Source organism: Octodon degus, unplaced genomic scaffold (assembly GCF_000260255.1).
Source record: "Octodon degus isolate 3935 unplaced genomic scaffold, OctDeg1.0 scaffold00056, whole genome shotgun sequence".
Classification (NCBI taxonomy): Eukaryota; Metazoa; Chordata; class Mammalia; order Rodentia; family Octodontidae; genus Octodon; species Octodon degus.
This window is the reverse complement of record NW_004524632.1, coordinates 12,278,880-12,302,151: the sequence shown is the minus strand read 5'-3', so window position 1 is coordinate 12,302,151 and position 23,272 is coordinate 12,278,880. Positions and strand designations below refer to the sequence as shown.

The following is a 23,272-nucleotide window of genomic DNA, read 5'->3' as shown; positions in this document are numbered from 1 at the left end:
CCCTGGCCCTGTGTATTGACACAACTTGAAATACCCAAGTGGGGTAATGGTGTGTGTGCCTGTAACCCCAGAAACTCTGGGAGGCTGATGCAGGAAAATCAACTGGGCAACTTGGTGACTTAGTTAGACCCTGCCTCAAAATTAAAAAGTAAAAATAAGAGGCACTGGAGGCCCAGCTCAGTGCAAATGTCCTGGGCTTGGCCCTCTGAATCAGAAAAGGGGAGGGAGCGGACACTGAAGAACTGAGAAACGGTAAGACTCCATTCCAGCGTTTACTCTGAAAATGCCCAGTTGAGGAGGGAAGTAGGCAGAAACCCCAAGCCACACCAAAGGTGTCATGGTGACTCCTGGGCCACAGGGCTGGCCAAGCTTTAGTGGAGCTGGTAGAGCACCCACAGCTCCTGCAGCAGGTCCTGCTCTGGCTCTGTACCCTGCTGCCCCCCACCAAGCACCTCCTGCCCTGTCCTGGCCCCGGGGGCACCCATGGCCTGCAGTTTCTGGAACAGGGCTTGGCAGCACTCGCGCTCGGAGAGGCTCAGCAGGCTCAGGTTCAGGCGGAAGCGCCCAGTGCCCGCCAGGCTGTGGAGGACCCCCAGCACGGCTGCCCGGTCAGCTGGCCTCACATGATTGGCCAGGGTCTCCAGCAGCTCTCCAAGGAGTCCAAACCCCACATCCGTCTGGAAGAGGCACCCTAGCCGGGGGCCCCCGAGCTGCAGCAGGGCCTGGTAACGCTCTGGTCCACTCCGCAAGCGTCGCCTCCAGTCACGGTAGAACTCTGCCGAGGTCCCAGGCTGGAAGGGCGCCTCCTCCTGCAGCACAGGAGGTAAAGGGGCCCAGGGCTTGTCCGACTGTGCTACCCATGGGCCTCAGTGTGAGACAAAATAACAAGAAGAGGGGACCTAGGGCTCCTACTTGTGAGGGGGACACAGTGCTGGCCTTCAGAGGAAACTGGGGTTTACTATGAGAAGGGTAGAGGAGTGGACAGCACCCCACCAGAGGTGAGCACCTCAAGGTCTGGGCTGGCGGGGCCTCTTCCAAATTTGCAGCAGGAAGACTGGCCAAATAGCTCCAGCGGATTAAAGTGTCTGCAAGCAGGCGCAGAGGCCAAGAGTTTGATCCCTGGGCCTGCCGAGCCGGCCCTGCCCCCAGGGCACACTGAGACTGCAATTGAGACTGGGCCTAGGGACTTGCGCCTGTAATCCCAGCTCTTAGGAGGCTGTAAACAGGAGAATCTCTACAAGCCCAATCTAGTAGAGAGACCCTGAACACCCTTCCTTAAAATACAGGGGAAAAAAAGCAAATCTGCAGCAGGAATGCTACCCTGTCTGCCCCCTGGACCAAGGCAGTGCAATCCAGATCTCATCTGAGAATAAAAGTCTGAGGACTGACATAAGACCTGCCTCGCCCGCCTCTGACTTTTCTGCCCCCATCCAGGAGCCCTGCCAAGTGCTGGCCACTTTTCCTTCTGGGATGGAGGACGAATCCTGATTCAGTCGGATTATCCTGAGCCATAAAGGAGAATTGCCTCGCAAAGCGACAGCTGAGGCTGTGGGACAGAGTTGGGTGGGGCCGGGGCTTAAGGGTGGTGGGCGGGGCCTTGCCTGCCTGGGGCATTTCCGTGGCCACATGCTCCTGCAAGGTTTTTCCCTGAGTAGCGTGACAGTTCCAGGGCACAGTTCGCTTTCCACCCATCTTGTCCTTCCGCTCTAGTGGCTTTAGATGTGACGCAAGGACGATATTCCTATGGGCAAGCGACAGACACTGGAGGGTGAAGTTAACATTGTGGCTGTGGGTCTGAGACAACCAGCCTGTAGGCGGAACTCAGTGACAAGAACAACAGCAAAGACAGGGTGTGGCGCATGCATGTCATCCCAGCACTTGGGAGGCTGAGGCAGGAGGCTTGCTTGGGTTACATGAGTTCAAAGCCTGCTTGAACTGCATAGGAAGACCCTGTCTCAAAAAGAGAACAACAGCGAGGACAGGTGGAGGTCCCCAGGCCCAGACCGCGCCCGGCAGACGTCCGCGGAGGCTGACTTCCGCGTGCTGCTGTCCACCCTCCTTCTGCCGCCAGAACCCCAGGGCTTGGGGAGAGCGGCAGGGAGCCAACCTGAAGTCTTCATAGGAGGGCACCTTCTGCGCCACAGCCCGAAACTTGGCAGCGTTCTCCCGCTCATACTTCTCATCAGCAGCAAGTGCCGCCCGCAGCTCTTTCTCCAAAGCTTTGAAGTCGACCGCGCCATTCCTTTCCATGGCTCTCGCCTGGGTGGGCGAAGGGAGGGCGGAAGGGTGAGGGTTCAGCATCAGAGAGACGAGGGGAGGCCTCTGGGCTGCCTGCCGGAACTCAGAACCACCCCAAGGCACTCCGACACTTGTCTTGCAGAGGGCTACAAAAATCTGGCTTTCTATTCTGCTAATACAAACTGCAATAAATACCAAGGACTTACATAAGATACATCTTGGCTTTCAGAGTAGCTAGACCCCTGCCCGCACTTTGTTCCACAGCTATGAAAATACTTTACGGGCTGGAGGTACAATTTAGCTTAACACGTGCCACACCCTAGGTAAAACAGTAACCACAACAATTCTGGCACCTCAGCTGAGGCGGCATTTGGACTCTAGAATTCAGTTGCTTCCTTCTTCCACATAGCGAGTTGTGGTCAAAGAGGAACTCACACAAAAGCAGCTCTTTTGTTAGGTACCTGGTGCCCGAGAATACAATTTCAGCTGTAAGTGCTTCTAATGGAGGCTGTTTTTCATTCAAACAGAGGCAAGGACTGAGAAGGAAAACCAGCAGCAGGGACCGAGGAAGGAGTGCCACGCCCCCACGCCTCTGGTGGCCGAGGCTGGAGGTACCCGAGCCCCGGGAGCCGCATCGCTCCGCCCCTTGGCTCTGTACCCTCCGGGTACCCGAGACTCACTGGTCCTTTTTTTTTTGCGGAACCGGGGATTGAACTCAGGCCCTTGAGCTTGCCGGGCAAGCGCTTATTCTCCTGAGCCAGCTCCCCGGCCCCATGACTGGTCCTTTCTATAAGGAATCTCTACGGCTCTGGCGTTTATTTACTTGTTACGAGACCTCTGTGAAGCCCAGACTCCTGGCAAGTCGAGCTGAATTCTGTGGTTTAGTCCCGCACAGCTCCGGGGCAGGAGGTCTGCAGTCCATCCCCGGTCAGCCCTCTCCCAACTGAGGAAGTCAAACGCCCAGAAGACGCCCGGGCTGGCCAGCGACTGGACTCGGGTGCGGCGGCTCGCGTCCAGTTCTGGGCCCTGCCCAGTCATCCAGTGAGCAGAACCGCACTCCTTCCTCATCACCCAGCCCGCGGGCCTTCACCCCAGCAGCCCCAGCCTTGTTTTCTTTAGGGATCCCGCGATACCTAAAGACCAGAGAGCAGCCGGGCTCGCGCCACAGCCGGCAGCAGGGGTTGCCTAGCAACTGGGCCACCAGCCCGCCCACGTGACGACCGGAAAGCCCCCGCCTAGAGTGGCCTCGGGGCGCCTGCTCAGATTCGCGCCCGCGCCGACCCAAATTCTTTGACTCATCCCACGCCTTCGTTTGTGGGCCTAAAACGCCGCCGTTCAGTCCCTGCCTCCGCGGGGCAGTTTTCGGAGCCGGTTTCAGGCAGGGACTGGGCGACGCGGGGTCCTTCCTGGCGGCGGGCGCGGGCGCCGGGCGCACGTCGTCGCGGCGTGGGGCGGAAGCGCGGCCTCGGCGGCGGGCTCGGGCGCTCGGGGCAGCGAGGCCTCGGGAGGTGAGCGGCGCGGGGCGTGGGCGGGCGGGCCGTACGTCCGGGAACGTTAGCTCTGGAGGAGGCGCCACGCGCGCGTCGTCCCTTCCGGGTGACACGTTGAGGCCTTGGGCGGGAAAGACCGAAGGCGCGCCGCACGCCCCGCTCGCCGCCCCGCGTTCCCCGGCGGCCCGGCCCGGACTGTCCGGTCCTCGCCCGCACTGCTCTGGGCCTTCTCTCTGCCGAAGGTCCGTTACGCCTGCGGAACAGGCCTGTTTAGTGTCGGGCGCTGTCCTGAGGAAGCAGCGTCCTTGCCGAAATCGCAGCTGGGGCCGTGGGTGAGAAACTAGTAAGAAGCGTCTGTCGGCTGCTGGTGGTGTCGGTAACGCGCTGCAAGGGGGGTTGGCGAGAGCGCGAGGGGCTCCCGAGTGACCGGGGCGGGGTGGCGCCCAGCCTGGCGAGGTCGGAGACCTGAGATGGGCAGAGGCTTGGTAGTCGCCGCGTGGGACTCGAGGTGGGGGTTGAGCAGAGATGGTGTCCGTTGGGAAGTACAAAGGCACAGGGAAGATTCCGTGATAACTTACGTTTCGGATTTTTTTAAATTTATGTGTGTGCGTGTGTGTGTGTGGCCAGCTCAGCCCACCAGGGGGCAGGGCTGGCTGGCATGTGGTGCTGGGGGATTGAACCGCCGTCTCTGTGCTCTGCTAAGCTTGTTCCAAGTAGGTGCTTTAGACCACTGAGCCATCTCACCAGCCCCAGATAACTTATTTTTAATGACAAGTGCTTTCGTCTCTAATGGGGAGGCGAAGGTATAAAATACTAGTCTTTCAACATTGGCCCGAAATAATGCCACCTAACGCTGGTAGGACCGGTGTGTGTGTGTGTGTGTGTGTGTGTGTGTGTGTGTGTGTGATTCCTTTCACGGGGTATTTTACTTAAGTCTCATAATTTTTTTTTAACACTGACAGTGTGTGTTTAAAAAAGGAGTAAAGAGTGAGAGAGAAACTATGTCTGCAGTGTGAGCTTGGGCTGAGTGAAAGAGGAAAAAGCCAGCTAAAAGTATGCCCTGGAGGACAATGGTGAGCTGTTGTGAGGAAAGCCACCATAGCCAACCCTCACGATTTTTTATGCAGTGAGGATTATTCACTCCATTTTCCAGCTAAGTAAGCATGTGGAAAGGGAAGTAAATTATCTGAAGCTACATACTGTTAGTGATGAAGATAAAATTTGAATCTACACTTTAGCTCCAGGCCTTGGTCTAGGGTACACCCCAACCTGTAGCCTGTTGGTCGTTACTGACAAATTGTTGAGTTGGTGAGGGTAATTAGTACCGTTCACTATTGTTCAGGAAAGAATTAATGCTGGTAAAAGTGCACGAGGTTATAATAGCTTAGAAAATGAATAGAGGATCTGGGAAGACTTGAAAGAGGTAACATTTAAACTGTTCTTGTGAAGGGCGGGCCAAATAGCTCAGGAGATTAAGGCACCGGTTTAGGCAGGCTTACCCTGTGTTCAATCCCCGGGCCCCCTGTGCGCTGTAACACAGGAGGATTGCTATGAGTCCGGTCTATGCAGTGAGACCCTGTAGACCCTGTCCAAAATACAAAAACAACAAAAAATTGTTCTTGAGAGCCATATATTTGTAATTCCAGCACTCAGGAGCCTGAGGCAAGAGGATCACTGTGAACTCTAGGTCACCCTGGATTACATAGCAAGTTAAAAGGCCAGCCTGAACTACACAGTGCGACCCTATTTCAAGAAAAACCAAAAAACCCAGAACTGTTCCTGTGAATAGGATTCAGTAGTTGAAGTGGAGAAAATACACAGTGTTAGTTAATTACACGGGGAAGATGAGTACAGTGAAGAGGCAAACACCCTAGTCAAGGGATCAAAGTCAGCCTCACCCCTCGTGGGACAAATTGAAATCATTTGCCGCTCATTCTCTGGTAGCACGGGAAAGAGAAGAGGGAGCTGTTTTAGATTGAAAGGATAGACTTAACAAGTACTTATACATGCAAATATGTGATATTTTCTGATTTTGTGGTTATGTGGAAGCATTGACTGAAAAAGAACTGGAAGAGAGTAATTCGGGAAAGTGAAATTTTCAGGGGCTCAGTCAAGAGTTACGCTTGGAGAAGAGGTGTGCAAAGATATGGTGGCCGGACGATGAGAAGCGTGGGGGTGTGCCTCAGCACGTGGTGACCTTGCCAGAGCCTAACTGTTGTCTGTGAATTTCAGCAGCATGGATACTGACTTGTACGATGAGTTTGGGAATTACATTGGACCAGAACTTGATTCTGATGAAGATGATGACGAATTGGGCAGAGAAACTAAGGATCTTGATGAGGTATTGGAAATACATTGTTTTTTTTTCATCTGTTTGAAAATAAGAAATTAAGCCAGGCATGGTGACGCACACCAGTAATCCCAGAACTCAGGAAGCTGAGGCAGGAAGGTTGTCTTGAGTTTAAGCCCAGCCTGACCTACATAGCAAGTTCAAAGCCAGCCTGGACTACATATTGAGACCCAGTCTTAAAATGGAAAACAAAACAGTAAAACAAGGAATGAAGTATCATGTTCCCATAATACCATATGTCCATCCCTAACGTTGCCTTTTTATTTACTGTGACCTTACACTGACGCCAAAAAATTTAGCTGCTCAAATTCCAAAAGAGTGTTTAGAATAGTTTCATAGATGAGATAATTTTATAATCTGAGCCCTTATTTATGTGGTATGAATCTTACTTTGTTTAAAGTGTCTTTTTTTTTTTTTTTTCCACTTTGTATTTGGTTGGTACAGGGTCTCACTCTGCAGCTCAGACTCCATGAGAGTCCTCCTGTTTTCAGCTTCCCCAGTGCTAAGATTACAGATTTGTGCTACCACGCCCAGACCCGGTCACTGGTTCAGTGCGCCCAGGGTGCAAGGACTGGGGATCATAATCCTGGTCCCTGCAGTAGCCAGAGTAGGCACTTAATCCACCATCTCACCTGCTCCCGAAGTGTCTTTTGTCAGTCATGCAGATTTCCAGTATGGACCTGATGGTCAGCTTTTCCAAGTGCATCTGCCCTGGGAGCTCCCTCATGTGTGAGGGTTCTTAAAGGCTGTGAGAACACTGCCATGCAGAGGGCCATGGAGCATGAAGTCCAGAATGGTCTGAGGCTTGAGAAGGGCACCAAAGGTGGCTTTTGTGTTTTTGTTTATTTTTATTTTAATGGAGCCCCGCTGTATAGATGGATAAGCGGAGGTTCAAGGAAATGAAGTATTTTTTCCTAAACATTGAATACAGTCAAGGTGAACTTAGTTCTGGGCCCGTCAGATAGCTCAGTGGACTCAAGTGCCTGCTTAGGCAGAGCGCAGCGGTTGGGGTTTGATCCCTGGCGTGCCCTGCTGGCCCCACCCCTGTGGCGCACTGAGATGGCAGCTGAGACTGGGCATGGTGACATGCGACTGTAATCCCAGCACTTGGGAGGCTGAAAACAGGAGTCTGATCTATGTAGTGAGACCCTGTAGACCCTGTCCTAAATATATTTTATTTTATTTTTTTTTGGCGGAACTCGGGATTGAACTCAGGCCCTTGCGCTTTCCAGGGAAGCACTTATTCTACTGAGCCATCCCCACTAAATACATTTTTTTTTTTTTTAAATTTTTATTTATTTGAGAGAGAGAGAGAGTGTGTGTGTGTGTGGCCAGCTCAGCCCACCAGGGGGCGGGGCTGGCTGGCATGTGGTGCTGGGGGATTGAACCGTGGTCCCTGATGCTTTGCCAAGCTTGTTCTAAGTAGGTGCCTTAGACCACTGAGCCATCTCTCCAGCCCCACTAAATACATTTTTTAAAAAAAGATGAACTTAGTTCTGTTGATTAGTTGATTGATTTTCAGTACTGGAGATGGAATCTAGGACCTTATGCATGCTATGTGTCCTTTTTTATTATTTATTGAGACAGGGTCTAACTGTGTCGTTTAGGGTGGTCTTGAACTCACTATGTAGTTGAGAGTGGTCTCAGACTCAGGAGACACTACCAACCTGGTCCTTTTTTGAGACAGGATTTGATGAAGTTCCCAGGCTGGCCTCAAACTTGGGGTATTCTTGCCTCAGCTTCTGTGTTTGTGAATTTTTTTTTCCCCCACAGAACCGGGGATTGAACTCAGGCCCTTGCGCTTGCCAAGCAAGCGCTTATTCTGTTGAGCCATCTCCCTGCCCCCCCCCCCTTTTTTGTGCAGGGTCTCACTACACAGCCCACATTAGTGGTGATCCTCCTGATCTCTGCCTCCCAAGTGCTGGGATTATAGGTGCACGCCACCACGCCCGGACTCCGTCACTGGCTCAGCACACCTAGGGGTGGGGCTGGCGCAGCATGTGGTGCCAGGGATCGAACCCTGGCTCCTGCGCTTACCTAATGTGTTTGTGAATTGTTCAGCAGAGTGATCACAACGCCGAGGGCTCACTGCTTAGCTGTGCTTAGTGGGGCTTGGGGAGTCTGTTACTCAGATATAGCAGAACAGGCTACTCTTTTCTGTAGCACAGAAGTGTTTTTTAAAGTAAGGAACACAGAGTACACCCTGGAAGAAAATTGAAGCTGTCTGGATGCGGGCCAGTTTTTAGCCCGAGGTGTGTTCAGACCTGTGGGCCCCAGTGATTTGGCCTTGTGGGGTGAACTGAGCCACTGGACACTTTTCAGAAACTGGGAGTCTGTGGTGGAGCAGGTGCAAAGTCCCGGCACCCTGGGAGCTGCAGTGGGAGGATCACAAGCTCAAGCATGAGCCAGTCAGTCACCTCCTTGAGAGAGACCCTGCCTTAGAAAGGGGCCTGGGAATGTAGAGCGAGGTGACTCACGCGCTTAAGAAGGAGGGAGCTGTGTTTGGCTCAGTAAGTGAGAGTGCGGAAGGGACTGTGGACAGTTGAATGAACACTTCAGGGGGGTGGGTGTGAGCCCCAGAAGGAAGGTTATCCTGACAAGATTCAGCCTTAGGCTACAGATGTATCTTGTGTTGTGCTTCTTTTTTTTTTTTTTTTTTTTTTTTGCGGAACCAGAGGTTGAACTCAGGCCCTTGCGCTTGCCAGGGAAACACTTATTCCACTGAACCATCTCCCTGGCCCCTTGTTGTGCTTCTTAATGTGGTGTGGTGGTGGAACCCAGGGCCTCGTGCACGCTGGGCACACAGTTGACCACTGAACTACATTGCAACCCCAACACAGCCTGTCTTTACTCTGAGCAAGGCCTTGGGAGTCTTTCACTGATGCTAGCTTGTTTTGTTTCTTTCTTTTTTTTTTTTTAATGTATTTTTTCTTCTTTTTTGTTCATGTATTTGGTACAGGGGCTGCAGGGTCTATAGGGTCTTGCTATGTAGATCAGACTCCTGTTTTCAGCCTCCCAAGTGCTGGGATTACAGGCGTGCACCACTACACCCAGTCTCAGTTGCTGGCTCAGCATGCCCTGGGGTGGACCAGACTGGTCCCTGAATGTGCCTAAGCAGGCCTTTAATCTGCTGAGCTGTTTGGCCGGCCCTTGTTTTGGTTCTTGCACCGGCCTGGCAAATGCAAAGCCTCGGGTTCAATCCTTGGTATTGCAGGCACTCAGAACCCTGGGCCAGCCACCAGAACTGGGTGTAGTGGTGTGTACCTATAACCCCAGTGCTGGGGAGGCTGGGGCAGGAGGCTCTATAAGTCCAAGCTGTGTAGTGAGATCCTGTATCAAATAACTAAATAACTAAATATTTTTTAAAAATCTTTGTAAAGACGTTTTCTCATTATGGGAGTAGTTGATGGTAAGGGTCCCTTGTCTTCTGCAGCTTCTCCACTGCAGACCCTGCTGGTCTTAGGAAGAGGGCAGGGCTCAGTGCCTGCAACTCCCTGGAGCCCTCGCTGATTGTGTGGGGTTTCAGTGGCCCGGCAGAGAGACAAAAGTAAAAAAAAAAGGGGATAGAAGAGTCCTTAGTGAGGACGGCATGGAGAGAATCCAAGGGAGATGGGGGTCCTCCGGCCTGAGGCAGGAAGGCTGAGCCTTTATGGATCTTTGCTGGGGGCGGACTCTGAGGGGCAGGCTGAGTGACACGCAAGGAGCCGATTGGGTGCCCCTTGTGTGGGCAGAAAAGGTGTCCAGGACTGGGGTGGAGAAGAAGGAGGAAGTGGTCATTGGGAAGATAAACTTATTTTTGGGATTTGGCCATGTTGAATGAGGCCCATGATAATTTAGCAGCTTGTGCTCAGGCTGGAACCTATGAGATTGATTGAATGAGGGTCAGTGAATGGTGAGCCCAGAGAGCTTGTGGGATCCTAGGCGTCTTGTGTCTGGGTCTGTCCTTTTTAGCCATCTATCAGTGACTGGGAAAGATGGTGAAGGGAGGTTCATAAGACTAGTACATCAGCAAGCTAATTATTAGTTAACAAAATCTATATTCAGCGTGATCCCAACAAACTTGAATTCTAGGCTAAATAAACCCCTGTCACTCACTCATTCTTCCTGGAGCACTTTACAGGAAGTCATAATGAAGAGGGTGCCAGGACACCACCTGTGGCATTGGCTTCTTGCTTCAAGGTGAGCTGCAGGAACATTCCCAGTACTCAGCAGGGGCACAGGTGGTGTCACGTCATATGAACTGCGTGCCACAGTGATAGTAGGTAAGGAGCTGCCCTCACTGGGTGACCAAGAAAGGTATCTGAGGAGGCAATGCTCAGAGTGGACTGAGGCATGGATAGATGTTGACAGAAGTGTATGGGTCGAGGCTCTGTGAGCAGCCATCTCCAGGCTCTGCCGTGGTGCCTGGCTTCATGGAGGAGAGACTTCCCATACATGGGATGGAGTTAGATGGTCTCAGATGATTCAAAACAGTTATTTCTCTTTTCCCCCGGAACCCAGGATTGAACTCAGACCCTTGCACTTGCCAGGCAAGCACTTATTCTACTGAGCCATCTCCCGGGCCCTTCTTCCTATTATTGTTACGTTGCAGTGTGCAGTGAAGTAATTACACAGCTTACCACAGTTCAGGAGCTGAGCAGCCCCCAGCTTGTCTTCCTGTAGATGGCAGCCCTGTGTCAGGGTAACAGGTAGAAAGCCCTCAGCTGCTGGGTGACAGTAACACCAATAGGTGTGGCTGTGTCTAGAGCCCACTCTTAAGCTTATTTGGTCACTGTGTGTTCTCCGAGATAGGGGGGCCGGGGAGATGGCTCAGTGGAATAAGCCCTTCCCTGGCAAGCACAAGGGCCTGAGTTCAATCCCCGGTTCCACCAAAAAAAAATAAAAATAAAAAAATAAAAAAAAATAATAATAATAATTATAAAAACAAAATCTGTTCTCCAAGATAGGGCCCTGGCCATGGAGGCAGGCTTTGTGCTGTGCAGTTGACACTTAGGGTATCCCCCTAGGCTTTAGAACAGTGTGGGTGGAGATTTGAAGTTTTCTCAGTAGTAAGACCACTGCCAGTCAAGTGTGGTGACATCCCCGGAACCTAGTACAGGGGAGCTGAGGCAGGAGACACTGAGCGAGTGATTGCTGAGCGGGAGCTGCCCCTGTCTTCTTAGGCAGCCCCCACAGTGTGCTCTGACCCTCTGTGTCTGTCACCAGGACTAGACAGCCACAAGATACAGGGCTTGGTTTCTTTCCCTTACATGGTGGTGTCCAAAGTCAGTTGCATGTGGCCCGTGCATGTGGAGCGTTGTGTGTCTTCTCGCTGCTAAATATGGTCCTGTCATGTGGGCGCAGTGCGTCCCACTGCTGTGTGTACGCCAAGACTGGGAAGAGCCATTTCTGCTCTTTGGCTGGCAGGAGTGCTGTTGGGAGTCCTCATCTGGAGACTTGTGGGGCCCACCTTCCCAAACTTGAGGGTACATGTGGGAGCACGCTTGGCTCAAGATTTGGGAGTGCTCCCATCCTGCCTCTCACAGCAGTTGTGTGTGGAGGAGTGTTTCTGTTTCTCTGCCTCTGCCCAGCACTTGTTTTTTTGTCACTGACTTATTTTTCAAAGACAATTCTGTGAATCTGAGTAAAAATTTGAGGATGGGGCTTATTCCCAGTTTCTGTCTCCTCATGGTTTCTACCCTGTCCCTGCACAGTCCTTCATCTGCTCTGGCTCAGTCTCTGGCCAGTGGCCTGCAGCTGGTCGGGGCCATGTTTGACTTGGGAGCGAGAGAAGTGGCCCACAGTACTTTGTTCTCTGTCTGTGCTCAGTGTGGCCACGTGCTGGGCAGTGCTGGCCTGTGGCACGGCCCTGCTCACTTCTGCCTGCTTTCCCTGCCCCAGATGGATGAGGATGAGGAGGAGGATGATGCTGCTGAGCATGACGAGGACCACGCTGGGATGGAGGTGGTGCTGCACGAGGACAAGAAGTACTACCCAACGGCCGAGGAGGTGTACGGCCCTGAGGTGGAGACCATTGTGCAGGAAGAGGATACCCAGCCACTCACAGGTGTGGGTGCCTGGCCCCAGTGCATCCATGGACTGTGGGTGAAGCTAAGCCTGTTTTGTTTTGCACTGACCCTGTTTGCATATTCAGTGAACCCCTTTGTTTGTTGTGAGCAAATGTGCTTGCTTAGGGAGCGATGCTAAGTTCTCCCCATGGTCTGATAGCCTCTGTAGGCCTCAACCTCCTGCTGCTCCCATTTTTCACCTTCATCAATCTTCTGGGAAGCAGCTATGTGTTGGGAAGCTGAGAGGGCTTTGAGCGGATGTTAACTGGGCCTAACCCTTCCTTCCACTGAAGGCCTCCAAGACCTGGGTCCGTGGCCCATGTTCCCTTGTGGCCTTGACTTCCTGCGCCTGCACCTCCTGGAGGTTCTCGGCGCGAGTGACCCTTGACCCTGACCTGCTGGTGCCACCTGTCACATGGTGAGGCTCCAAGGCCCCACTTCTATTTTCTGCCAACCATGTGTCATGGCTTTGTTTTTTCCAGAGCCCATTATTAAGCCTGTGAAGACGAAGAAGTTCACACTGATGGAGCAGACGCTGCCCATGACAGTGTATGAGATGGAGTAAGTCCTGGACCGCCAAGGGTGTGGCTTCTTTTCTTGAGGAGGATATTATGGGTAGAGAGGCTGCGCCATGGTCACAGCACCTGGAATCTGCCCAGCTGACTCAGCTCACATGGGGCTCAGACATTTAAATTCAGTCTTAGCTTTTCTCTTGCTTTCTTCCAGATCTCAGGTATTTCTTCTTCTGAAACTTTATTATTTTTTTCACACGAGGTAGAACCCAGAGTCTTTTCGCTGAGCTGCTTTCCACATCAGTTAAGTCACTGCTGTCTAGGCTGGGTTTGAAATTGGAACCCTCTTTCTTTTTTTTTGTGGTGTTGGGGCTTGAACTCAGGACCTTGCACTTGCCAGGCAAGCACTTACTCTACTGAGCCATCTCCCCAGCCCTTGCTAGAGATTTGATATATCTTAAATTCTGTAGTGGAAGCTTGGGCCAAGTAAGGGGAAAAAGCAAGCTAGGGGTGGAGTTTGAGGGGGTTGTTTAGGAACACCAGCGGGCCAGGGAGGTGGCTCAGTAGACTCAGCGCTTCCCTGGCAAGTGCAGGGCCTGAGTTCAGTCCCCAGTTCTACAAGAAAGACAGACAGGCACCAGAGGAGCTGATTGAGGTCTCCCTGTGGCAGCAGGAAAGGTGAAAGGAAATTGTACCCTGGGCTGGGCTGGAGAAAAGGCTGGGAGGTGGTCTCTGGGAAGGCAAGCTGTTACTTTAAAGGCTTCCGCCATGTTAGATGACCACCATAATAATTCAGCAATGCATACTAGGGCCAGAATCTATCATTCCCTTCTTTTAGTTGATATTGAAGGGTGACATGTCTCTTAGACTGCTTCCTGCTGAACGGGGGTGTTGTCTTGGGAGCAGTGAGGGTTGATAGGATGACAGTTCATGCCCATGCAGAAACTAGTGCCCAGTGTCTCAGCTAGGGTGGGAAGTTCATCATTAGTGAAAGCTGGCCTCCGAGAATGAAGAAACCTTGGGGTTAAAGAAGCTCTTAGAGACATACAGGTGACAGGAGATGTGAAGACCATTAGGTGACAAGGGCTCAGGATCAGGAAGAGCAGAGTTGTTGGGTGGAGTGGAATTGTCTGAGCACTGGTTGGAGTGGGTGATGTGGAACCAGGAAGGCAGGCTGGCGACTCTGACTGCTGTTGCTGTTGAGAGGACTGGGTGGGGGGTGTTGTCCACCTAGGATCTAATTTTGTAGGCTTAGAGGATTTAAGATACATTAAATCTCCAGGAAATATGGATGGTGTCAGTTGAGTGGTGTCTGTTGGTTGTGGGAGGCAGGGGTCTGCATGTTGTTGCAGCAGGTACTGGAGAAAGGATAGAACAGAAATATAGTCAAATCTCTTCCCATGAGAGGTGTGGGAGGAGGGTTATCAGGAGCAGGGAAGTTGTGGAGCAGGAAAGGTCTACCGTACGCAAGCCCAAATGGACTTGGAAAGGTGGGGGCCCTAGGAAGTGCCCTAAGTCTAGTAAAGAGCCAAGGGAAGGCGCTGAAGCCAAGGCAGGTGTAGCTCCAGGACAAGTTTGGTGAAGTGGGCCTTTAAAAGCCCGTTTGCCTCTATTCCCCATTGGTGTTTAGGGGCTATTGGATGTTGGGGAGTGCAGAGGAAATGCTGAGGGATCCCTGAGGCAAATTAGTGCAGGGTAGCATGGGTGGCACATGTGGCACTGGAAGTGTAGCAGGTGTGTGGTTAACAAGAGAAGAGGTAGGAGGAGCTGGCTGCATAGTGGGGGTGGGTATGTAGGAAGAGAGGTGAAAGAGAAGTGAAGCTTTTGGAGATCTCTCCCCCATGAGAGATGAGGGGCATGTTGGTATCACAAGGAAATAATGAGTGAGAAACAGTGTCTGGAGTTGGAGGGGAATGGACCGTCTGAAGTGGTCATGTAGGTCAGCCACCAACTCTCACTATGGAGACTGTAGATCTAATACAGTGACCTTAGGACTCAGGAAGAACACTATATGTGTTCTATGTGTCAACAAGGAAAGGGTATCCTACCTGAAATGTCCAGTGAGACTTGGGGCTCTGATGGAGATATCTCTATTGGGGCCATGGACCCCAAGCTCTGTTGTTTTTCTTCAGCGGCAAGACCAAACAGGTTAAGTATTGGTGGATCTGGCTGCAGCGAGTTCTCCTGTGAGGGCAGAGAATTGGATGACTTACCTGCTCTCTGGTGGACAGGGCAGGCTCATTTCCAGTGACCTTCGAGTTTGTAGATGGAATCGTGTCCTGGCGGTGGCTATAGGTTAGGGCAGGCTCATGCCCAGTGCCCTTCTTTGCTGCACTGGAAGCATGGAGGGACTTGGGTGGCAGCATTGTTTAGGCTCAGCATTACTTTGCCAAGGTCCTGCTTTGGTAGGAGTCCTGAGTGTCACAGTCAAAAGTTGTCACTTGTGTATAATTTTTGTCTCTGTTATCGGAGACATGAAAAACCAGATTAAGTAAGTCTCTGTGGGGTTTGAAGGTCAAAATTTGTCTTTTAAGCTTGGCATGAATGTCAGGAACAGATCGGGATATAAAATAGAAATTAATAACAGTTGTTCCTTTAGGAGAATCGGGATCTACATTAGTGTACTTATTTGGGAGCAATACACTTAATTTTTAAAATTTTATTTGAGTATTAAGTACCTTGAAATATAAAGTGTAACCAAAACTGTCCAACCATGGATTTTCTAGTAGTTGTTAAATCCCTGTAGAATGTTAACAGACAAAACTGTATAATAGACAGTTAAATAGCTTTGCAGAGAAAATTTGACATCAGTAGTCATACATAGTAATGTAGCGTAACAGTCATGATAGAATCCCCATTCTGTTTAGGCATCTCTAAATGTAATGGCACATGGGGCCCAGGAGATGGCTCCGTGGAATAAGCGCTTCCCTGGCAAGCGCAAGGGCCTGAGTTCAATCCCCGGTTCCCCCCAATAAATAAATAAATAAATGTGATGGCACATACATAGCATATGTATCACGTAAGTTTTTGTTAGAAAATTATCGTTTGACAGGTGGCGACCTCATGTTAGCTTGACATGAGCTTATTATAAATACCTGGAGCGTAAGAGAAAGGCATAAGTTTAACAGGCTTTTCCCTACATTGGCAGCTAACATCGTGGGGCTGAGACTCAGGCAGGGACCCCTGACCTCATCAATCTGAGTTTTGTTTTGTTTTTCTACTGTGAAGCACTTTCTGAGTAATGTCTCTCAACTGAGACAAATTAATTACTGTAGACTTCTCTAGCTTTGCAGCTTGCACAGGATAGATAACCAGAGGAAGAGAAAAGACTTCCTTAGTGCTGAATTAGCTGAGCAGAGGAGGGAGAGGAGTTGTATCAGAAGGCAAGTGAAGTGACCACAGGGGTATGAGGAGAATGAGGAGGCTGGGTGGATTCAAGAGGAATATCCTGAGGGTTGGAAAAGGGAGGGGCATGTCCTGTCAACAATAAATGCTTTTTAAGTGGATTTCTGGCCATTTGCTATTATAGTAACAGGAGTTTTTTTTTTTTTTTTAATTTTTTTTTTTGTGTGTGGGGGGGGGGCCAGCTCAGCCCACCAGGGGGCGGGGCTGGCTGGCATGTGCTGGGGGATTGAACCGTGGTCCCTGTGTTTGCTAAGTTTGTTCTAAGTAGGTGCTTTAGACCACTGAGCCATCTCACCAGCCCTAGACTTTTTTTTTTTTTTTTTTGCGGAACCGGGGATTGAACTCAGGCCCTTGCGCTTGCCAGGGAAGCGCTTATTCCACTGAGCCATCTCCCCGGCCCCAGTAACAGGAGTTTTAAGGGGTTAAAGGTTTTCCACTCATGGACTGGCCAAATAGCTCAGCAGATTAAAGCGCCTGGCCTGTTGGTGCCAGCCCTGTCCGCAGGGTGTGCTGAGACAAACTGAGCGTGGTGGCTCTAGGGAGACTATAAAGAGAATGAATCACTACAGTCCAATCTAGTGAGACCCTGAATACCCTGTAGACCCTTCCCAAAAACACAGAAAAAAATAAAAAATGGAAGTTTTCCCCTCAGGCCGTTGGCTGCCATTGTTGAGTTTATATTGTGGTCAAGCCATCTGGAAGTAAAAGGTTACCTCTTTTGGGTTTTATGACCTCCCAGAGGTAGCCCTGCCCAAGGAATGTGAGCACAGCTTCTAAGAGCTGCCCTGCCATGGGGAGTGAGGGCAATAGTGACCCAAATTGAGCTGAGCAAAGGCCTTCATGCTCTATAGAGTATTTACGCTCTAGAGTGTGGGTTATGAGAACCTAACTGCTATCTCTCAGTCATCAAGGATCAGGCATCTAGGGAGAAGAAGCTGTACCCTGTCTCAACATGAGGGCAGTATCCCTGCTCAAGGAATGTGAGGGCGGCTTTCCCTGTAGTGGATCTTCTGATGTAGGAGACAGAGAGGAAGTGTCCTGCCTTGGTACATGAGGGCAATGACCCTGACCAAGAAACATGAAGACAGCTTCTCCAGTAATGAGGCAGGAAACCCCGAGAGGGCTCAGTTCACCTGGGCTATGAGGTGGATCAGTGTTGGATGCAGGCCATCAACAGCAGATTGGCAGATTCCAGAGGAGGGAAGCTCGATCCATAGGTGGGGGGTTCAGGACTGGGGGTGGGGTTTTGCCCTTGGAGCCTCACACATTGCCTATCCGAGTCATGGTACCAGTATGTTAGGTTTTTAGGGCACGGTAAAGAGATAGGAAAGATAAAAGAAACCTTCATTAGCTCCAAAGACATGGAAAGGATCAGGGGCAGATGGAGTAGATCCTGTGACCTGAGACAAAAGAGTTGAGATTTTCATGGACTTGTGCTAGGAGTAGAGTTTGAGGGGGATGTTTAGAAATACCTGAGGAGTTGATGAGGGTCTTCCCTGTGGCAGTGAAAAAGGTGAAAGGAAATTACAAGCTGGCCTGGGTTGGAGAAGTGGGGAAGTGGTCTCTGGGAAGGTAAGCTGTTATTTTAAAGGGCTTCAGCCATGTTACGTGACCACCATAATAATTCAGCAGTGCATACTAGGGCTAGAACCTATCATTTATTTTTTAAATTTTATTTATTTATTTGTGTGTGTGTGTGTGTGTGTGTGTGTGTGTGTGGCCAGCTCAGCCCACCAGGGGGCGGGGCTGGCTGGCATGTGGTGCTGGGGGATTGAACCGTGGTCCCTGTGCTTTGCTAAGCTTGTTCTAAGTAGGTGCTTTAGACCACTGAGCCATCTCACCAGCCCCCTTTTTTTAAAATTTTATCTATTTTATTTTTGTGTGTGTGGCCAGCTCAGCCCACCAGGGGGTGGGGCGGGCTGGCATGTGGTGCTGGGGGATTGAACCACGGTCCCTGTGCCTTGCTTAGCTTGTTCTAAGTAGGTGCTTTAGACCACTGAGCCATCTTACCAGCCCAGAGCCTATCATTTCAAAATAGCTTTTTAGTAACCTTCAGAACTTGCTTCATACTCATTTGCATTTTCATTTGTGGAGTTTTAAATCTAATCTTTGGGAGCAGAGTTGATGTTTGGGAGCCCAGTTCACCCAGTGGCTGCCTGCATAGCTGGTGAGAGCTGTGCTGGGGTCGGTGTCCTTCTGCAGCCCTGACCGGTGTGGATTTCTCATGCCCTGTGAGCTGGCTCTGGCAGCCTCCTCCAGAGAAGTTCACAGAGAGATGCTGCACTCCCTGGGCCTCTGTGCCCCATTGGTGTAACCTGAGGTTTGGTTTGAACCCAGGGCATTCCCAGCCTTTTTTGTATTTTATTTAGAGATAGGATCTTGGTAAATTGCCAATGCTTGGCCTCAAATTTGAGTTCCTCGTGCTCAGCCTCCCATATTGCTGGGATTATAGATTTACTCTGACCTACTCAGCAAGCTTAAAGTTTTTGTTCTTTTTTTCTTTTTCTGAGACAGTCTCACTGTAGTGCATTTTGGCCTTGAACTCACTGTCATCCTGCCTCAGCCTGCTGAGTGCTGGGATGACAGGCGTGTACCACCACGTCCGACTAAGCTTAAGCTATTTATTTATTTATTTATTTATTTATTTATTTAGGCCAACTCAGCCCTAATGGGGCTGGCGCAGCATGTGGTGCTGGAGATCAAACCGCAGTCCCTGTGCTTTGCCTAAGCAGGCACTTTAGATAGCTGAACTATCTCAACAGCTCAGCTACAGCTGTTTGAAGGGATAGTACTCATGAATATGTGTTAGTTCAAATATTTGGCTTTATGTTTCTTCTGTTTAAAATCTCATTGCCAGGTGTAGTGACGGTGCCATTGAATTTGAGGCCAGCCTCAACTACAGTGAAACCCTGTCTCAAAAAGCCACCACTGGGACCGGGGAGATGGCTCAGTAGGATAAGCTCTTGACTGGCAAATGCAAGGATCTGAGTTCAATCCCCGGTTCCGCCAAAAAAAGCCACCACTAGGGGCCAGAGAGATGGCTCAGTGGAATAAGTGCTTCCCTGGCAAGCACAAGGGCCTGCGTTCAATCCCTGTTTCCACCAAAAAAAAAAAAAAAAAAAAGCCACCACTATTGAAGCACCTGCTAAGGAAGACTCAGGGACCAGGGGTTCGATCCCTGGCCTGCCATGCTGGCCCTGCCACTGGGGCGCGCTGAGACAGCAGATGAGACTGGGTGTGGTAGTATGTGCCTGTAATCTCAGCGCTTGAGAGACTGAAAAACAGGATGGATCACTACAAGTCTGATCTGTGTAACGAGACCCGGTAGACCCCGTACTAAATACATCATCGTCATCATCACCATCATCAAACCGCCACCACCTAACCACTGTTCTGCCAAGATCCCCAAGATGCTTCATTCTGGTCTTGTACCTTCGGTAGCTCTGTCCTGTTCTCAAAGATTGTCTCGCCCTTGCGGTTTCTTTTGCCTCTGCGCTTCCTCCAGTCTATGAAAATGTTGTTCCTGGCTCAAAGTACCGAGACCACCTTTGTACCTCTCCACACCTGGAAACTTCCACCAAAGCCCCTTTTTTCTTCTCTTTCCTCCTTCCAGTTTCTTGGCGGATCTCATGGACAACTCAGAGCTCATCCGAAACGTGACACTCTGTGGCCACCTCCACCATGGCAAGGTAAGCCCTATGCCCTCCCCTTGGCCTGCTGTCCTGAGCAGAAGTCCTGGTAGAGTGGGGCCTTGGCACCTGAACCTGTGTCTATGTCAGGGTGCACAGGGAGGAAGTGAGCCTCACCCTCTTAGAAGACTGCGTTTCCTGGGTGTGGCCTGTCCAGGGAGCCTGTGTCTTTCATTGAAAAAGCACCTTGTTGGGGCTGGTGAGATGGCTCAGTGGTCTAAAGCACCTACTTAGAACAAGCTTACTGAAGCCCGAACCCTAGGGACCGCGGTTCAATCCCCCAGCACCACATGCCAGTCAGCCCGCCCCCTGGTGGGCTGAGCTGGCCACACACACACACACACACACACACACAAAATAAATAAATTAATAAAATTAAAAAAAGAAAAAGCACCTTGTGGCTTCCAAGCTGATCTCTGGTGTTTGATCCTCCTCCTTGCTCCCCTTGTCCCACCACTATGGGGTACAGTGGGAATGAGGGGAGGGGCACTGTAGATTTGCCTCTGATCAGCAGGTCCTCACCAGATCTTTCCTTTCAGACCTGTTTTGTGGATTGCTTAATAGAACAGACCCATCCGGAAATTCGAAAGCGCTATGACCAGGATGTAAGTGGGGCTGGGGTGTGAGAGCAAGCCTGTGGGATGGGGGGCGTGCTCCTCACCCTTCACTCAGCAAGCGAGGTATCCACGGAATTGGGTTGGTCCTCTGGCCTCTGGTAATAGGCTGTAGGGAAATCATTGAACTTTCTCAGGAGCATGGAATGTAAAAATACCTGGAGGTATTTTTAGATGATCCATTCTGTACCAGGAATCCTTATGCTTCCTTATTAATGATGTGCCTGACTGTTATAGTCTGTTCTTTCCCATCACTGTACTAATAGCATGCTCTATAAATACGATACAACTGGACCTTGTTGTTTTTTTTTAAAGGTCTTTTTTTTTTTTGGGTGGAACTGGGGATTGAACTTAGGTCCTTGCTCTTGCCAGGGAAGCGCTTATTCCACTGAGCCATCTCCCCAGCTCCCTTGTTGTTTTCATTGTGAATTTAAATGCCTGTGAATGAGGCTGACTAGGGTGCTGGGTCTCAGTGCAGTAAGTGTTGCTTCCAGCCAGATGGACTGCCTGACACAGGTGCCTTGAAAGCCAGCACATCCATCTCCCAGCAGCACTCCCAGGAGCTGCTCAGCCCCTACCTGCCCCCTAAAACCCCCACCTGGTTATGGCAGGAGCCTGCTACCTTCAGTCTCTGTCCCTCCTGAGGCAGAAGCCCAGAGCTGGGCAGGGCAGGGCAGATCTGGGCATCTGGAGAGATGTCTGGGATGCTAAGCGCGCTAACCATGCTATTTTCCAGCTGTGCTACACAGACATCCTCTTCACCGAGCAGGAGGTGAGTAGGTTCTTAATACTTTGTTTTGTTAGGTAAGCCTCAAGGAAAGTTATGAATGAACATAATTTGTAGTGTCTGAAGGGCTTACCGTCATCACTGTAGGATATTGAGTTCTTAAGTAACATGGTGGCGTTAGGCTTAACCTGGCCAGTCTACTTCAGTAGTGTCACTTCCCCAAGCTGTGAAACCCTCATAAACAATAAAGTAAGGAATATTGGGTATCTTTCACCTGTAGGCCACCTTCCCATCCACACTTCTGCCAACCATCTAGATAATTATTAATACATTTTTGCTTTTAGTTATTTAAATTTTTTTTTATGTATTTGGTACAGAGTCTCACTATGCAGCTTGGACTTGTAGTGATCTTCCTGTTTCAGCCTCCTAGCCCTGGGATTATAGGCGTGCACCACTATTCCAGTCTCGGTAGCTAGGTCAGCATGCCCGGGAACCAGGCTAATGCAGCATATGGTGCCAGGGATTGAACCCTGGTCCCTGCGCTTGTCTAAGCAGGCGCTTAGTCCACTGAACTATCTTACTGGCCCTACTAACACCTTTTTAAATTTCATTCACTATACCATTAAATTCAGAATCTATTTAATGGGCCAGCATCAACACTCAGGTGTTGAGGACATAGCAGAGGATTAGCTTTCAGATAGCCTCAGGTGTGTTCAAGGGTAGTTCTGATGTGTGGCTGTTAAGTATTCTATCTCTGTTGTTTGCTTTCATGTTTGTAGTACATAGTGATTACAAGTGTGATGAATTGGTACCTAATTTATCTTACCAGTTATGGGCAGCAAAACAAGCAAGGGTCCTTAGCAGAGTAGAGTCCCTCTGCCCCTTTTAAGTTCTGCAGGCTACTGGGACTAGGGCAGTGCAAAGCTACCCACAGCTCACTTAGTCATCATGCCTTCTTAATCCAAGTGTCACACACTCCCGGATTCACCCACCTCTGAAAAAGCCCCATCTGCACCTTCGTGAAGCTTTGGGAAGCAGCTCGATACAGACCATCACAGCTGTTGCTTTGTTTCTATGATGCTAACGGCAAAGCTGGGTCCTTGTGGATGCTCGCCAGGCACTGTTTCACTTCCCTAGTGCTTCATTGTCGTTTGTCCTTTTTTATGTACTTGAGGCAAATGTAGACCCACCTCACACACATCCCAATACTGCTGAAGGCATTTGGTCTTGAGGGCTGGCTAGAGGCTTGGGTGGAACCCCCCACTGTGGGGGAGCTGAGGGTGGAGATGCACCTGCATGCAGCCTGAGCAAGGGGCAAGCCTTTGACGGAGATGGCTGCCTGCCTTTCAGAGAGGCGTGGGCATCAAGAGCACGCCTGTGACGGTGGTCTTGCCAGACACCAAGGGGAAGTCGTACCTCTTCAACATCATGGACACTCCAGGTGGGCCATCCCTGCCCTCTGCCAGGCGCCTGTGTTCTCTGTGGGGAGGCACACACACGGGTCGCCCCTCCCTCCATGCCAAGGAGAGGCTTCTTTGGCTCCACGTCCCTGTTGGTGCTCCCTGGAGGCCTCCCCTTGGCAGCATGTGTGCCTCCCCACCAGCCCCCAAAGCCCAGGCTGCCTCTGTCTCCACCACCTGGGGGTTGCTCTTCCTGCCCAGGGCAAAGCTTATGAGTTCAAGAGTGGCACAGGAGGTGGAAAGAGAGAATAGAGCTTTGCCGCACCCCATCACCTTGTACCCCACTGCCCAGGTGGCAGCTCACTCAGCCTTGCCTTCAGGGCACGTGAACTTCTCTGACGAGGTCACTGCTGGCCTGCGCATCTCCGACGGCGTGGTCCTATTCATCGATGCTGCAGAAGGGGTGAGTGCACTTGTGCCCATGCTCGCCTGTGATGCTCCTCACGTGGCCATGGCATGAGCTTGGAGCAAGGACACGGGTGTCTGTGGGGTGCTAGCCCGGGACCCATGGTGGCCCAGGAAGCCCCAGCACAGAGAGAGGAGGTGCTCTAGTTGTATGAGTGGGCTCTGATAGTTCCTGGGCTTCCTGAGAGACTGGAATGAAAATGCTGGAGTGTCTCCCTAGGCCCACCCTGGTTGTATCCTCCCTGGTGCAAGCCAGCAGAGGGAGCCAGAATCCTCTTTAAATGAGCTAGGACGTTTCACTTAATGAAATGTTGTATGACCAGTACAAGGATCTC

At 50.8% G+C, this 23,272-nt stretch overlaps 2 protein-coding genes across 8 annotated transcripts in view; one reads left to right on the top strand and one right to left on the bottom strand.

The window, feature by feature from the left end:
* Positions 1–108: 108 nt before the first annotated feature.
* On the bottom strand, positions 109–3,417 carry Ccdc103 (coiled-coil domain containing 103). 6 transcript variants are annotated; one of them, XM_023718151.1, is made up of 4 exons: positions 3,372–3,417; positions 2,108–2,259; positions 1,606–1,741; positions 109–809 (listed from the first exon to the last, which is right to left on the bottom strand). In XM_023718151.1, the coding sequence occupies exons 2-4, from the start codon at positions 2,248–2,250 to the stop codon at positions 372–374; spliced, it is 717 nt and encodes a 238-aa protein (XP_023573919.1). In that variant the 5' UTR covers positions 2,251–2,259; positions 3,372–3,417; the 3' UTR covers positions 109–371. The 6 variants fall into 6 exon arrangements, with proteins under 6 accessions (XP_023573919.1, XP_023573917.1, XP_023573918.1 ...); XM_023718149.1 differs by having other exon boundaries at positions 2,108–2,407; positions 3,372–3,383; XM_023718150.1 differs by lacking the exon at positions 3,372–3,417 and adding an exon at positions 2,674–2,847 and having other exon boundaries at positions 2,108–2,407.
* Positions 3,418–3,724: 307 nt separating this feature from the next.
* Positions 3,725–23,272, top strand: part of Eftud2 (elongation factor Tu GTP binding domain containing 2) — a 38,041-nt gene continuing 18,493 nt past the window's right edge. Inside the window, exons 1-9 of one of the 2 annotated variants that reach the window (XM_023718147.1) lie at positions 3,725–3,970; positions 5,961–6,069; positions 11,959–12,124; positions 12,608–12,686; positions 19,656–19,731; positions 20,271–20,336; positions 21,082–21,117; positions 22,423–22,513; positions 22,853–22,935. In XM_023718147.1, coding sequence (XP_023573915.1) covers positions 5,965–6,069; positions 11,959–12,124; positions 12,608–12,686; positions 19,656–19,731; positions 20,271–20,336; positions 21,082–21,117; positions 22,423–22,513; positions 22,853–22,935 — 702 coding nt within the window. In that variant the 5' untranslated portion in view covers positions 3,725–3,970; positions 5,961–5,964. The other variant, XM_023718148.1, reaches the window with a different exon arrangement.

Bases quoted from the DNA above. Each gene is read 5' to 3' on its own strand.
- Ccdc103 (XM_023718149.1), bottom strand. From the start codon at position 2,301: ATGCTGAACCCTCACCCTTCCGCCCTCCCTTCGCCCACCCAGGCGAGA. The intron at 1,742-2,107 runs GTTGGCTCCCTG...GCTTGCCCATAG, and splicing joins CCCTCCTATGAAGACTTCAG to GAATATCGTCCTTGCGTCAC. The intron at 810-1,605 runs GCAGGCAAGGCC...CCTGTGCTGCAG, and splicing joins TGGCCACGGAAATGCCCCAG to GAGGAGGCGCCCTTCCAGCC.